This window comes from Nomascus leucogenys, chromosome 2 (genome assembly GCF_006542625.1).
Source record: "Nomascus leucogenys isolate Asia chromosome 2, Asia_NLE_v1, whole genome shotgun sequence".
NCBI lineage: Eukaryota > Metazoa > Chordata > Mammalia > Primates > Hylobatidae > Nomascus > Nomascus leucogenys.
In genome coordinates this window covers 50,907,250-50,922,611 of record NC_044382.1, presented here as the reverse complement: position 1 = coordinate 50,922,611, position 15,362 = coordinate 50,907,250, and the positions used below count along the sequence as shown (strand labels likewise).

The 15,362-nt window shown below is 40.9% G+C and overlaps 1 protein-coding gene across 1 annotated transcript in view; it reads left to right on the top strand.

Moving 5' to 3' along the window:
- The window catches only part of SNTB2 (syntrophin beta 2), a 128,617-nt gene that overhangs the window by 87,630 nt on the left and 25,625 nt on the right, over nt 1–15,362 (top strand). The window contains exons 4-5 of the mRNA XM_003262936.4: nt 1,355–1,497; nt 14,507–14,703. Of these exons, the coding sequence (XP_003262984.3) occupies nt 1,355–1,497; nt 14,507–14,703 (340 nt within the window). The remainder of the gene's footprint in view (nt 1–1,354; nt 1,498–14,506; nt 14,704–15,362) is intronic.

Here is a 15,362-nt window from a genome sequence, read left to right as displayed (position 1 = left end):
AAGATAGTAGCAGCAGCAGTGCCTCTTCGCGACTGTGGGAGACCCAGGCCTGGGTGTTAATTAGAAAAGCCAAAGGCCAGGTACAGTGGCTCATGCCTGTAAGCCCAGCTTTTGGGAGGCGGGAGAGAGGAACGCTCGAGCCCAGGAATTCAAGACCAGCCTAGGTAACAAAGTGAGACCCCATCTCTACACAAAAGTTTTTTAAAAATTAGCTAGGAGAGATGGTGGGCACCTGTGGTCCCAGCTATTCGAGGGGTTAAGATGGGAGAATCACTTGATCCCAGGAGGTCGAGGCTGCAGTGAGTCTTGTGAGCCTGCAGTGAGTGTTTGTGCTACTGCTCTCTAGCCTGGGGGACAGAGTAAGACCCTGTCTCAAAACAAAACAAAACAAAACAGCTGGGCACAGTGGCTCACGCCTATAATCCCAGCACTTTGGGAGGCTGTGGCGGGCAGATCATGAGGTTAGGAGATCGAGACCATCCTGGCTAACACAGTGAAACCCCCTCTCTACTAAAATACAAAAAATTAGCCAGGCGTGGTGAATCGTGATCTGTGTTTTAAAAAATACGATAGGTGGGCCAGGCACGGTGGCTCATGCCTGTAATCCCAGCACTTTGGGAGGCCAAGGCAGGTGGATCATGAGGTCAGGAGATTGAGACCATCCCAGCCAACATGGTGAAACCTCATCTCTACTAAAAATACAAAAGTTAGCTGAGCGTGGTGGCGCACACTTGTAGTCCCAGCTACTCGGAAGGCTGAGGCAGGAGAATCGCTTGAACCCAGGAGGTGAAGGTTGCAGTGAGCCACGATTGTGCCGCTGCACTCCAGCCTGGCGACAGAGCGAGACTGTCTCAAAAAAAAAAGACATTAACAGATTACATTGCACAAAATAAGAGAGTTGTGTTATTTGGAAAATATTGTATTCAACTATCTATGTATATGTATATTGGGTTGCAATGTAAACTATATTTCTTATTGTAAGTCTTGACCAAAAACTTTGATGTCGGGCCGGGCGCGGTGGCTCACGTTTGTAATCCCAGCACTTTGGGAAGCCGAGTGAGACCTTATCTCAAAAAAAGAAAAAACAGAATTGGCAATGTTCGGTTATTATGGAATGGGGAAAAACGGTTGTATCACTAGATAATGTTTATAGCTCTAATACACACACCACTTTACACCTCCCAGTGGAGAGTCACTAACAGTGTAAACTTGGTGAGATGTTTCCTGTATGTCAAGTCCATCAGGTTGGGAAAACAAAATGGAGACCCATTGTGTTAGGCCATCATTGAAGGAACTTTTACAAAGACATATGATTATAGTTAGCCCTGATTTCTGAATTTTTCCATTGTAACAGGCAAAACTAGATGGTGGAAGACAGCAATGGAGACCTGTCCTCATGGCTGTGACTGAGAAGGATTTGCTGCTCTATGACTGTATGCCGTGGACAAGAGATGCCTGGGCATCACCATGCCACAGCTACCCACTTGTTGCCACAAGGTAAGTAAGACTAAAGATAAGGAAGTAAAATATTTATCCTACTCTAAATCTACAAAAGAATTTTAAAGTGAATTCTGTTATCTTAGGTGCCTAAAAGAGCATTTAAGTAGTGGATATAGTTGATGCAGACAAAAATTTTTTCTTTTACAACCTTATTGATCATTTTGCAGCTCCTAGCTCAGAATAAATTGTTTTTATCATGAGTGTTTTTGTGTGTACCTTTTAAGTTGTCAAAGGAACTTCCTAACTGTTCCCTTTCAAGACTTGCTTAGTCATGAAGATTATAGGGTTTTTTTTTCTTTATTTTATTGACTGTGACTAGAAAACCACTGAAACTGTGGCAGCCTTTTGACTGAGTGATGAAACAGTACCAGAATGTGGTACTGTGGATAAACCACATAACTCAGCCAAAATATTCTTCAACTTCTCTTTCTAATGTAAGAACACATCATTTTCAGTCTATGAAATAAACATGGATTTGACCTGAAGCCACAGGGTGTTTCTAGCATTCTAGATATGGAGGGCTGAAAGGGAAAATAATAGAGAAATTTAGACTTGGGAGCCAAGGTGTCTTAAGGGATCATAACTGTGAAACTAGAAAACATATCCAAATTCAAATTTTTTTGGACTTACAAAAGAATCAGGTGTTGATATAACTCAAAAACTACACATTAAAGAAGAGCGCCAGTAGTCAAAAGAGCTAAATGATGAAACTATCTGTAATATCCCAGTGGGAATAGTGGGGATTTCCTGCTTTGAGGAGACAAAGATTCATGTAAAGCGGAGTATTCTTTGCATTACAGGAAAAGTTTCACTGTAAAAGATTTCCTTTAACTTGCCACATGTATTATTCTTCCCTTACATATATTATTCTTTTTATAAAAAATATAATTTTCACATGGCCTTCCAGTAGTATCTCCGTAATTTAGAGCTGGATCTCCTAGATCACAGAATGAAATAAAGGATTTGCTGAGCCTCAGTATTAGGGAGGTGTGCCCTCATTAATTCCTTCAAGACAGAATAGTCCTGCAGAAAGACTGAATTATCAGTTTCTCTTTAAGAAAAATAAGATATACACTATTGTTTATTGTAAATTTCTTAATATATGGTTTTTTAAATCCCCACTAAATTATAACCTCCTCGAAGTCAAGAACTCTTAGTCGTCTCAGCACTTCCCACAATGCTTTGCATGTCGTAGGCCGTCAATAAATCTTAGTTGAATTAAATTCTTTACTTAAGTTATAGTTTCTCTGTCATGGTTACATTAGGAACTTGACAGTAATTCTACAAAAATATGTGACCATGTCTTAGTAATTATAATTAGAGCAATTATTTATATTTTCCAAAGATTTAGAGTTTAGGAATATGGTTGTGGAGATCCTTAAGTTTAAATTTTGTAGAATCAGCTTACACTTTGGTTCTGATCATAGAATGCAAGGAGGGTAGCTTTATTCTTTTTTAAAATGTGTGCACCTGGAAGCATGAAGCAGAAATTTTACCACATTCCATAGATGAGCTTTTGTTTAATACTAGAAATTATAATGCCATAAGCAAATAATTTCTTGGCTATAGAGTAGATTAGGCGTGGACCACCAAAGCACTTTGGTACTAAAGAAGGAGATGGGGTGGTGTATGTACTGTCAGTGGTATTAATTTGCAAGTAGGGAAAAGATATAGACAAGATTTAAGAGCTAAAACTATAAAACTCGTAGAATAAAATATAGTAGATCTTCATGACTTTGGGTTAAGCAGAGTCTTCTCAGATATGATACCAAAAGCACAGTTAACAAGAGAAAAAGATAAATTGGACTTTAAGAAACTTAAAAGCTCTTGTGCTTCAAATGTCACCATCAAGAAAGTGAAAAAATAACTCACAGAATGGGAGAAAATATTTGAAAATCATATATCTGATGAGACTTGCATCTAGAATATATAAAGAATTCTTGGCCGGGCATGGTGGCCCACATCTGTAATCCTAGCACTTTGGGAGACCGAGGCAGGCCTATCATCTGAGGTCAGGAGTTCAAGACCAGCCTGACCAACATGGCGAAACCCCATCTCTACTAAAAATATAAAAATTAGCCAGTGTGATGTTGCACACCTGTAATCCCAGCTACTCGGGAGGCTGAGGCAGGAGGATTGCTTGGGTATGGGAGGCAGAGGTTGCTGTGAGCTGAGATTGCACCACTGCACTCCAGCCTGGGTGACAGAGTGAGACTCTGTCTCAAAAAAACAAACAAACAAAAAAGAGATAATTATTCCAAGTCAGTAATGAAAAGATAAATTACCCAATTAAGAAATGGGGCTGGGCTCAGTGGCTCACGCCTGTAATCGCAACACTTTGGGAGGCCAAGGTGGGTGGATCACCTGAGGTCAGGAGCTCGAGACCAGCCTGACCAACATGGTGAAACCCCTTCCCTACTAAAAATACAAAAATTAGCCAGGCATGGTGGTGTGGACTGTAATCCCAACTACTTGGGAGGCTGAGGCAGGAGAATTGCTTGAACACAGAGATGGAGGTTGCAGTGAACTGAAATCTCACCACTGCACTCCAGCCTGGGCGACAGAGCGAGACTCCATCTCAAAAAAAAAAAAAGAAATGGGAAAATGATATGAATAGATATTTGTCCAAAGAAGATATACAAATGGCCAATAAGAACATGAGAAGATGTTCAGCATCCTTAGCCATCAGGGAAATGCAAATCAAAACCGCAGTGAGATATCATTTCCCACCCACTGGGATGGCTATAATTAAAAAGACAGATAAAATAAAAAGTGTGAACAATGACGTGGAGAAAATGGAATCTTCATACACTGCTGGTGAGAATGTAAAATGTATGCTTGCTGTGCAAGGCAGTCTGGCAGTTTCTCAAAACCTAAACATAGAGTCACCCTGTGACCCACAATTCCATTCCTAAGTTATGCCCAAGAGTAATGAAAACTTATGTCCACATCAAAACTTATATATGACTGTTCATAGTAGCATTATTCACAATAGCCAAAGAGTGGAAACAACCTAAGTGTCCATCAACTGATGAATGGATGAATAAAATGTGACATATCCACACAGTGGAATACTATTCTGCAGTTAAAAACGATAATGTTCTGATACACACTACAATGTAGATGAATCTTGAAAACATTATGCTAAGTGAAAGAAGCCAGACACAACCAACCACATACTGTATTGTTCCATTTATATGAAAAGTTCAGGATAGGCAAACCCAAGATAGACAGAAGGTAGGTTAGTGGTTGCCAGGGGGAGGGGGCTGATGGGTACAGGATTTCTTTTTGAGATGATGACAATACGCTAAAATTGAATGTGGTGATGGTTGCAAAATTCTGAATATACTAAAGACCATTGTACTTCAAGGGATAAATTGTATGGTGTGTGAATTATATTTTAATAATTCAGTTATTTAAATAAAATAATTAAACCCAACAAGATTGAAAAGAAAGACTAAGACAGATTCGTAATAAACTGAATGTTATACTAAGTAAGTGATAGCATGCTACTGAACCTTTCTGTGTCACATATTTTTCATTTGTTAAGTGCACCCTAATGAGATAGGGTGGGTGTTAGTATTAAATTAGTTAATACTAATAAATTGCCTAGAATGGTGCCTGACACATTGTAACTGCTCAAGTGTTAGCTGCTTTAATTATAATATTTATTATTAAATGAAAATTATGCCCTAGAAGAATTATTTGTAAAAAGCATAATAATTAGGCGAGGTGCGGTGGCTCATGCCTGTAATCCCAGCACTTTAGGAGGCTGAGGCGGGTGGATCACGAGGTCAGGAGTTTGAGACCAGCCTGACTAACATGGAGAAACCTTGTCTTTACTAAAAATACAAAAATTAGCCCAGTGTGGTGGAACGCTCCTGTAATCCCAACTACTTGGGAAGCTAAGGCAGAAGAATTGCCTGAACCCCAGAGGCGGAGGTTGCAGTGAGCTGATATTGCACCACTGCACTCCAGCCTGGGCAACAGAGCAAGACTCTATCTCAAAAAAAAAAAAAAAAAGTATAATAATTAGTTTAATTTGGTCATTGTTAAAAGAGGAGCTCTGGCCCAGCGTGGTGGCTCACGCCTGTGATCCCAGCACCTTGGGAGGCCGAGGTGGGCAGATCACAAGATCAGGAGATCGAGACCATCCTGGCTAACACAGGGAAACCCCGTCTCTACTAAAAATACAAAAAATTAGCCGGGCAAGGTGGCGGGCGCCTGTAGTCCCAGCTACTCAGGAGGCTGAGGCAGGAAAAATGGCGTGAACTCCAGAGGACAGAGCCTGCAGTGAGCCAAGATGGCGCCACTGCACTCCAGCCTGGGCAACAGCGAGACTCCGTCTCAAAAAAAAGAGGAGCTCTCAGCTGGGTGCCATGGCACATGCCTGTAATCCCAGCTTCTTGGGAGGCTGGAAGAGTCACTTGAGCCCAGTAGTTCAAGACCAGCCTGGGCTAGTGAGACCTCTGGTCTCAAAAAAATTAAAAGAAAGGAAAAGGAGCAGTTTTTTGATCTGCCACCAATTTTTACAGATAGTCAAAGTTTCATATTAAAGGTGAGGAATTCAAACATGCCCATTCATGCAAATTAAGCTCACCATTAATTAAATGGGTTGGTCTTAATAGAGCTTCCTAGACTGATTGTCTGACTTCCTTCCTCCTTTCCTTTCCTTTTTCTTCCCCTTCCCCTTCCCTCCCTTCCCTTCCCTTTCCTTTTCCTTTCTTTTCTCCCCTCCCTTCCTCTCTCCCTCCTTCCTTCCTTCTCTTTTTTTTTTCTGATGAACTCTCACTCTGTTGTCCAGTCTAGAGTGTGCAGTGGCAGGATCATAGCTCACTGTAACCTCAAACTCCTGGGCTCAAGCCATCCTCCCACCTCAGCTTCCCGAGTAGCTAGGACTATAGGCATAAGCCACTATGCCAGGCTAATTTTTTGTGGAGGTGGGGTCTTGCTGTGTTGCCCAGTCTGATCTCAAACTCCTGGGCTCAAACAATTCTTATGCCTCAGCCTCCCAAAGTTCTGGGATTACAGGTGTGAGCCACCATACCAGTTCATGTTGTTTCTTAAGTTTAATTAATGTAACAACAGGGATTCTTTACTCTTTGTTCTGGAAGTACTGGTGGATTAGAATAAAAAATGACAGATGAAAAGTTTAGTTTTTCCATGTGGCCATGCTGGCAAGGTAGAATTGGTTGAAGTCACAGCACAATAGAATTAAGTGGGGCTTAATCATCCTCTACCGACCAGAGGCGGGTAAAGGGTAACCCTGAGAGAGATGGGAAGATGAAACCAGACCAGGAGGTATCCTGCAGAGGGAGGCAAGACCAGAAAGTGTTTTTAATGTAGGGGAAAGGGAGTGTTTGAGATTTAAGTGAGTAATGAGAAAGGGCTGAATGTTTAATTTCCCTAATTCTATTGTTAATACTTTGGACCATGTTCTTATGAGTGGATGAGACAGAATAAAAAAGGATTGCATAAACACATAGGTAAGGAAAAGAAATTAAGGACATTTATTATGTTACAAAAAGTAGATAACCCCTGAAAAATTAAGAGTTGATTGTAGTTCAAAATCAAATAACATCCTTAGAGTAATGTAAATTAACCATGAGCTGCCATTTATATTGGATCGCACATTGATTCTTCTAAACCAAAGCTCTGCGCGTGGGTTTTTATAGCTGATAGTTCAGGCCAATGAGGAATAAGTAAAGCATGAAAGTGATAAATGAAGAGGATTTTTATGTTACATATTTCTTGAGATTAAAACCAGATACACGACACAGGTAGAAAGACACTGGTTTTATAGGTGCTCTGGATTTTTCAGGATATGGATTTTGTTGTCTTTTCCTATAAGCTTTCTTTGGAAGAGAAAAAAGATCTCAAAAAAAAAAAACAAACAGTGTGGTGACTTTAGAATGTGGAATATTGAGTAGTGCTGTGCTTATGGGACTTGTGGGGCAAAAGCTGCCAAAATGCCTTTCCATGAACTCATCTGGCCTCTCCACAAAAGGGGGGCCTTTTAGCAGTGTTCCCAACCAACCGCTGCTCAGCAAGAGTCCAGCATCTGGTTTGAATTAGATTCCCTTTGCCAAATATTTCATAATCAAATCTGTAGGAAAAAATTCTCTTAGACTTTATATTTTTTAATGTCTGTTTTGGGATTAGCGTTCAAACTGAATATGATAGAATATCTATTGCTTTCCCCAACACTTTGTCTTACTTGGATCATATGTGGAGTAATTTTGAAACTTAATTTAACTCTTTCTGAGGTAGCTAATGTTTAATTGGCATGTTGGTTTTTTGGGAATCAGCTCAGTAAAGCAGTTCTCAAAGTATACTTCATGGACCTCTGCGGATCCCCTTTTCAGGGGCCTTGTGAGTTCAAAGTTATGTTGATAGTAATACTAAAATGTAATTTGCTTTTTTTCATATTATTGACATTTACACCGAGGATGGGTAAAATTGCTGGCACCTTAGCATGAATCAAGGCAGTTGGCACCAAACTGTATTGGGAGTCATTGTATCCGTCCCCACGTGGACTTGCAGAGGGAAAAAAATGCCAGTTTAACTTCAAAATGTCTCTGCTGAAATAGTAAAAAATACTAATTTTATTTAATCTTGACCCTTGAGTATTCATCTTTGTAACATTCTGTGTGATGAAATGGGAAGTACTCGTGGAGCACTTCTGCTACATACTGAAGAATGACTGTTGTCTCAAGGAAAAGCATACGTGTGATTGAATTCTCAGCTGAACTCCATGCTTTTTCATGGAAACATCATTTTTTACTTGAAAGAATGACTGATTGACAAACACGTTTAGTGAGACTTGGGTATTTGTCAGATCACCAAAATAAGTCTGTAACTTAAGGAAAACACTGATAGTATTTGTTGCCAATGATAAAATTGTAGCTTTCAAGCAAAAATTAGAATGCTAGAAAACTCACATCTGCTACTGTGAGCTTGACAGCTTCCCGGTACTTGCTTTTCTGAGGAGATTAGTGGTAATACCAAATGAGATTTTTTTGATCTTTTATAAGGAACCATTTTTAACATGGAAAATCTGTGTAACTCAATGAACAAATATTTTTCCAAATGAATGATATATGATGTTGCAAAGTTATGCATGCATAAAGAAGATCCATTGAAATTTCAAGAGAAACCAGTTGATTTTTAATGTAAACATGATACAGAAACTATTGATAAGGTTTCAGATTCCACATTGCAATTAATCTTTACCAAACCACTTGTTGAGTTTTGGTTCTGTGGGCAGAAGGCTATCCACATGATCTAAATGGGCTATTAAAATACTCTTCCCTTTTCCAACTACATATCTATGTGAGGCTGTAACTGCGTATTACAATAGACTGCTGAAGCAGATGTCAAAATTCAGCTATTTTTAAGCTAGACATTAAAGAGATTTTATTTATTTCTCTTTGATGTACATTCCTCACCAAATTTTAAAAAATGCTGTATAGAAAACATTGTCAGGTGAGTGAATCCTTATAAATGAGGTAATATTTTGTTCTGTTAACACTGATCTACTTATTACTTCTTTAAAATAGGGAAAATATAAAAAGTGAGGCCAGGAGTGGTGGCTCATGCTGTAATCCCTGCACTTTGGGAGGCTGAGGCATGTGGATCGCTTGAGCCCAGGAGTTCAAGATCAGCCTAGGCAACATAATGAGACCTTGTCTCTACACAAGATAAAAAAAATATAGCCAGGCACGGCGTCACACGCCTATTGTCCCAACTACTTGGGAGGCTGAGGTGGGAGGATCACTTGAGCTCAGGAGTTCAAGATCAGCCTGGGCAACATAATGAGACCACATCTCTACACAAAATATAAAAATGAGCTGGGCATGGTGGTGCACGCCTATAGTCCTAGCTACTCAGGAAGCTGAGATGGGAGGATTGTTTGAGCCGGGGAGGTGGAGCTTGCAATGAGCCAACATTGTGCCACTGTACTCCAGTCTGGGGGACAGAGTGAGACCCTGTCTCAAAATGAAAATTTAAAAAAAGAAAATATAAAAAGTGTGGTAGATTATGACAGTATTTCCTTTTTTAGGCTGAATAATATGTTCCATTGTATATTTATACCAAATTGTCTTTATCCTTTCTTTTGTCAGAAAAATTTTTAAAAAGTGAATAGATTAAACTATGAAGCAAAATACTGAATAGTTTCATGACCTTAAGGAAAATTACTTTTCTTATGGTTTTCCTATATGTATACTTCACTGTTTTTTGTAGGGTTTTTTTTTTTTTTTGAGATGGAGTCTTGAGGCTGGAGGGCAGTGGTACAATCTCGACTCACTGCAACCTCCGCCTAAGTTCAAGCAATTCTCCTGCCTCAGCCTCCAAAGTAGCTGGGATTACAGGTATGTACCACCATGCCTGGCTCATTTTTCAATTTTTATTAGAGATGGGGCTTTGCCATGTTGGCCAGGTTGGTCTCAAATTCCTGACCTCAGGTGATCTGCCTGCCTTGGCCTTTCAAAGTGCTGGGATTACAGGCATGAGCCACCACACCCAGCCAGTATTGCAGTCTTATGTATTTCCTAAGAAGCTTCACCATCTTTTTGGGGGAGGGGATGATTTCAATCTGGGCACTAAGGACACTTCTTGCTATTGGGTTGGTTATTGTTTATTGATGGACAGAGGTGGGAAATGGTGTGTGTGTGTGTGTGTGCGTGTGTTAAAAAAACTCATAACGTGTACTCACTTCGGCAGCACATATACTAAAAAAAACTCATAACATGGATGACAGAGCCTTAGCAGATAAATTTTTATTTTAAAAAACTCACAAAATTTGCCATCTAATTATTTTTAAGTGTACAGTAGATTAGTGTTTACTCTGTGCACATTGTTGTGTAGCAGATCTCTAGAACTTTATCTTGCAAAACAGAAACTTTGTATCTATTGAACAATTCTCCATTTCCATCTCTCCCTCAACCCCTGATAACCACATTCTACCTTCTGTTGTTATGAGTATGATTACCTTGGATACCTCATGTAAATAGACTTCATGTAGTATTTGTCTTTTTGTGACTGGCTAAGTGTGGTAGATTATGACAGTATTTCCTTTTTTAGGCTGAATAATATGTTCCATTGTATACTTATACCAAATTGTGTTTATCCTTTCTTTTGTCAGTGGACATTTAAGTTGCTTCCATCTCTTGGCTATTGTGGATAATGCTGTAGTGGACATAGGTGTGCAAATATCTTCAAGATCTTGTTTTGAGATCTTTTGGATATATGCCAAGAAGTGGGTCCTTTGCAGTTTTTTGTTTTGTTTTTTTTTTTTTTTTTGAGACGGAGTCTCACTCTGTCACCCAGGCTGGAGTGCAGTGGCACGATCTCAGCTCACTGCACGCTCCGTCTCCTGGGTTCATGCCATTCTCCTGCCTCAGCCTCCCGAGTAGCTGGGACTACAGGCTTCCGCCACCATGCCCGGCTAATTTTTTGTATTTTTTTAGTAGAGACGGGGTTTCACCGTGTTAGCCAGGATGGTCTCGATCTCCTGACCTCGTGATCTGCCCACCTCAGCCTCCCGAAGTGCTGGGATTACAGGTGTGAGCCACCCCGCCTGGCTGTCCTTTGCCCATTTTTTAACTGGGTGGTTTTCTTATCATTCAGTTTTAAGAGTTCTTTATATATTTTGGATACCAGTCCTCTATCAGATATGTGTTTTGCAAAATTTTTTTGTCTGCGGCTTGTCTTTTCATTCTCTCTCTTTTTTTTTTTTTTTTTTTTTTGAGATGGAGTCTTGCTCTGTTGCCCAGGCTGGAGTGCAGTGGCGCAATCTTGGCTCACTGCAAGCTCTGCCTCCCGGGTACACGCCATTCTCCTCCCTCAGCTTCCCGAGTAGGTGGGACTACAGACGCCCGCCACCATGCCTGGCTAATTTTTTGTATTTTTGGTAGAGACAGGGTTTCACCGTGTTAGCCAGGATGATCTCCATCTCCTGACCTCATGATCCACCTGCCTTGGCCTCCCAAAGTGCTGGGATTACAGGCGTGAGCCACCGCACCCAGCCTCATTCTCTTAACAGTATTTTTTGCAAATCAGAAGTTTTTTATTTTAATGAAGTCCAGCTTACCAATTTTTTTCTTCAGGGATTGTGCTTTTGATGTTAGATCCTTTTAGATCATCTAGAGTTGCTCCTATGTTATAGAAATTTTTTTTTTCTTTTTTTTTGAGACAAAGTCTTGCTCTTGTCCCCCAGGCTGGAGTGCAATAGCGCAATCTCGGCTCACTGCAACCTCCGCCTCCCAGGTTCAAGCGATTCTCCTGCCTCAGCCTCCTGAGTAGCTGGGATTACAGGCGCCCACCACCACGCCCGGCTAATTTTTGTATAAATTTTAGTATTGTGTTTTACACTTAGGTCAAAGATCCATTTTGAGTTAATTTTTGTGAAAAGTATGTAAGGTCTGTTTTTTTTTTTTTTTTTTTTTTGCATATGGACGTCTACTTATTTCTAGCAGCATTTGTTGAAAAGACAGATGATTCTTGGCTGGGTGCGGTGGCTCATGCCTGTAATCCCAGCACTTTGGGAGGCCCAGGCAGGCAGATCACCTGAGGTAAAGACCAGCCTGGCCAACATGGTAAAACCCTGTCTCTACTAAAAATACAAAAATTAGCTGGGTATGGTGGCGGGAGCCTGTAATCCCAGCTATTCGGGAGACTAAGGCAGGAGAATCGCTTGAACCCAGGAAGTGGAGGTTGCAGTGAGCTGAAATCGTGCCATTGCGCTCCAGCCTGTGTGAGAAGAGCAAGACTCCATCTTAAGAAAGAAAGAAAAGAAAAGACCATTATTTCTCCAGTGAATCACCTTTGTTTCTCTCTCTCTCTCTCTTTTTTTTTTTTTTTTTTTGAGAGGGAGTCTCTCTCTTGTTGCCCAGGCTGGAGTGCAGTGGCGTGATCTCGGCTCACTGCAACCTCCACCTCCCAGGTTCAAGCAATTCTCCTGCCGCAGCCTCCCAAGTAACTGAGATTACAGGCGCCCACCACCATGCCTGGCTAATTTTTGTATTTTAGTAGAGATGGGGTTTTACCATGTGGGCTAGGCTGGACTTAAAACTCCTGACCTCAAGTGATCTGCCCACCTCGGCCTCCCAAAGTGCTGGGATTGGCCGGGCACGGTGGCTCATGCCTGTAATCCCAGCACTCAGGGAGGCCCAGGCAGGCAGATCACCTGAGGTCAGGAGTTCAAGACCAGCCTGGCTAACATGGTGAAACCCCGTCTCTACTAAAAATAAAAAATAAAAAACAAAAAGTGCTGGGATTACAGACATGAGCCACCACGCCCGGCCTGAATCACCTTTGTTTCTTTGTCGAAGATCAGTTGACTGTATTTGCATGGGTTTATTTCTGGGCTGTCTATTCTGCTCCATTGATCAATTTGTTTGTTCTTTTGCCAATTTCACACTGTTTTGATTACTGTAGTTTTATAGTAAGTCAAAGTTGAGTGGTGCCAGTATACAGATTTATTTTCAACTTTTGTTCTTCTTTAGTATTATGTTGACTGTCTGAGTCTTTTGAGTTTCCATACAAACTTCGGAATCAGTTTATCAGTATCTACAAAATAACTTGCTGGGATTTTAATGGGATGGCATTCAATCTGTAGATCACCTAAAAGAGAACTGACATCTTAATATGGAGTCTTTCTACCCATGAATGTAAAATATCTCTTGGTTTATTTAGATCATCTTTGCTTTCTTTCAGGAAAGTTTTGAAGTTTTTCTCATAGAGATTCTATACATATTTTGTTGGACTTATGCTTAAGCATTTCATTTTATGGTAACTGACATAAATGGTATGTTTTGAATTTCAGATTTCAATTGTTCAAAGCAACTGACTTTTGTATATTAATCTTATTTCCTGCAACATTGCTATAATTGCTTATTAGTTTTAGGAGTTGTGTACAGGGTCTCACTCTGTTGCCAAAGCTGGAATGCAGTGGCATAATCATGGCTCACGGCAGCCTCAACCTCCTGGGCTCAAGCAACCTTCTACCTCAGCCTCCCAAGTAGCTGGGACCACAGGTACACACCACCATGCTGAGCTTTTTTGTTTTTTGGTTTTTGTTTTGTTTTGTTTTTGTAAAGACAGGGTATCTCTATGTTGCCCAGGTTGGTCTCAAAATCCTGGGCTCAAGTGATCCTTCTGCCTCAGCCTCTGAAAGTGCTGGGATTACAGGTGTGAGTCACTGCAGGCATCCAGATGTTTTATTTCCTTTGTCTGTTTTGGGGGATTTTAAAAATGTAGACACTCATGTCATTTGCAAACAAAGACAGTTTTATTTATTTTGGAATCACTTTTTTCACACATTTCTTCACAAGCCAAGGAATTCTAGAGTCAAATGCAAAAGCAGCATGAATTTTTAGATAAAACCCGACTTTATGTTCACTGTGCATCTTTACTAGCTGCATCTCCCCAGAAGAGATATTCACTGCCTTCTACCATTGGAAGTTCTTTGGTGATTGGACAAGAGATTGACGTTAAAAAAATATATTTTTTAAGCTCTTTGGCTGAAATGTTTGAAACGCTGTTAGCTATCCATTTTTTCTTACAGAAGCATATTTTTCCTCTGAAGTTATTACTGTTAATTTACTTATTTCCTAATCAAAATCATATCTTGTTGATACACATAACCTCTTGGGAGCATAGAGGAGCTCATGGAAAATTAGGGCCACGGTTCATCCAGCCCAGTATCTTGGGCAGGCCCAGTGGCTCACGCCTGTAATCCCAGCACTTTGGGAGGCCAAGGCAGGAGGATTATTTGAGCCCAGGAGTTCAAGACTGGTATCTTGTCTGACTGTGACACCAGGGGTCATTTTATGGGAAAACAGAATGGTCTGTATTTCACAGACTATAATCTTGCTTTGAAATGTCTATATCCAAAAACTACTGATTGCTTTTATAAGTTTCTGCTTATCAGTGAGCACAAATTCCTGACATTTTCGTCTGATAATGTAGTTACTTTTGATCTCTGCTCTGTTTGTGGTCCTAGGTTGGTTCATTCTGGCTCCGGATGTCGATCCCCCTCTCTTGGATCTGACCTTACATTTGCTACCAGGACAGGCTCTCGACAGGGCATTGAGATGCATCTCTTCAGGGTGGAGACACATCGGGATCTGTCATCCTGGACTAGGATACTTGTTCAGGGTTGCCATGCTGCTGCTGAGCTGATCAAGGAAGTCTCTCTAGGTAGAGATGCTGACTTTTTATTTCTAGTAGTAATTAAATGGAACTGTTATACAGTCATGTGCTGCATAATGACATTTCAGTCAGTGATGGATTGCATATATGACAGCAATCCCCTCAGATTGTAATACTATATTTTTACTATACCTTTTCTAAGTGTACATATGTTAAGACACACAAATGCAGCCTGGGCAACATGGTGAAACCCCGTCTTTACTTAAAAAAAAAATAGGCCGTGCGCAGTGGCTCACGCCTGTAATCCCAGCACTTTGGGAGGCCGAGGTGGGTGGATTGCCTGAGCTGAGGAGTTCGCGACCAGCCTGGGCAACACAGTGAAACCCTGTCTCTACTAAAACACAAAAAATTAGCTGGGCGTGGCAGCATGCACCTGTAGTCCCAGCTGTTCAGGAGGCTGAGGCAGAAGAATTGCTTGAACTCAGGAGGCGGAGGTTGCAGTGAGCCAAGATCACGCCACTGCACTCCAGCCTGGGCGACAGAGTGAGACTCCGTCTCAAAAACAAACAAACAAACAAAAACAAACCTGAGGGTGGTGGTGTGCACCTATAGTCCCAGCTACTCGGGAGACTGAGTGAGTTGAGATCATACCACTGCACTCCAGCCTGGGCAACCAGAGTGAGACCCCGTCTCAAAAAAAAAAGAAA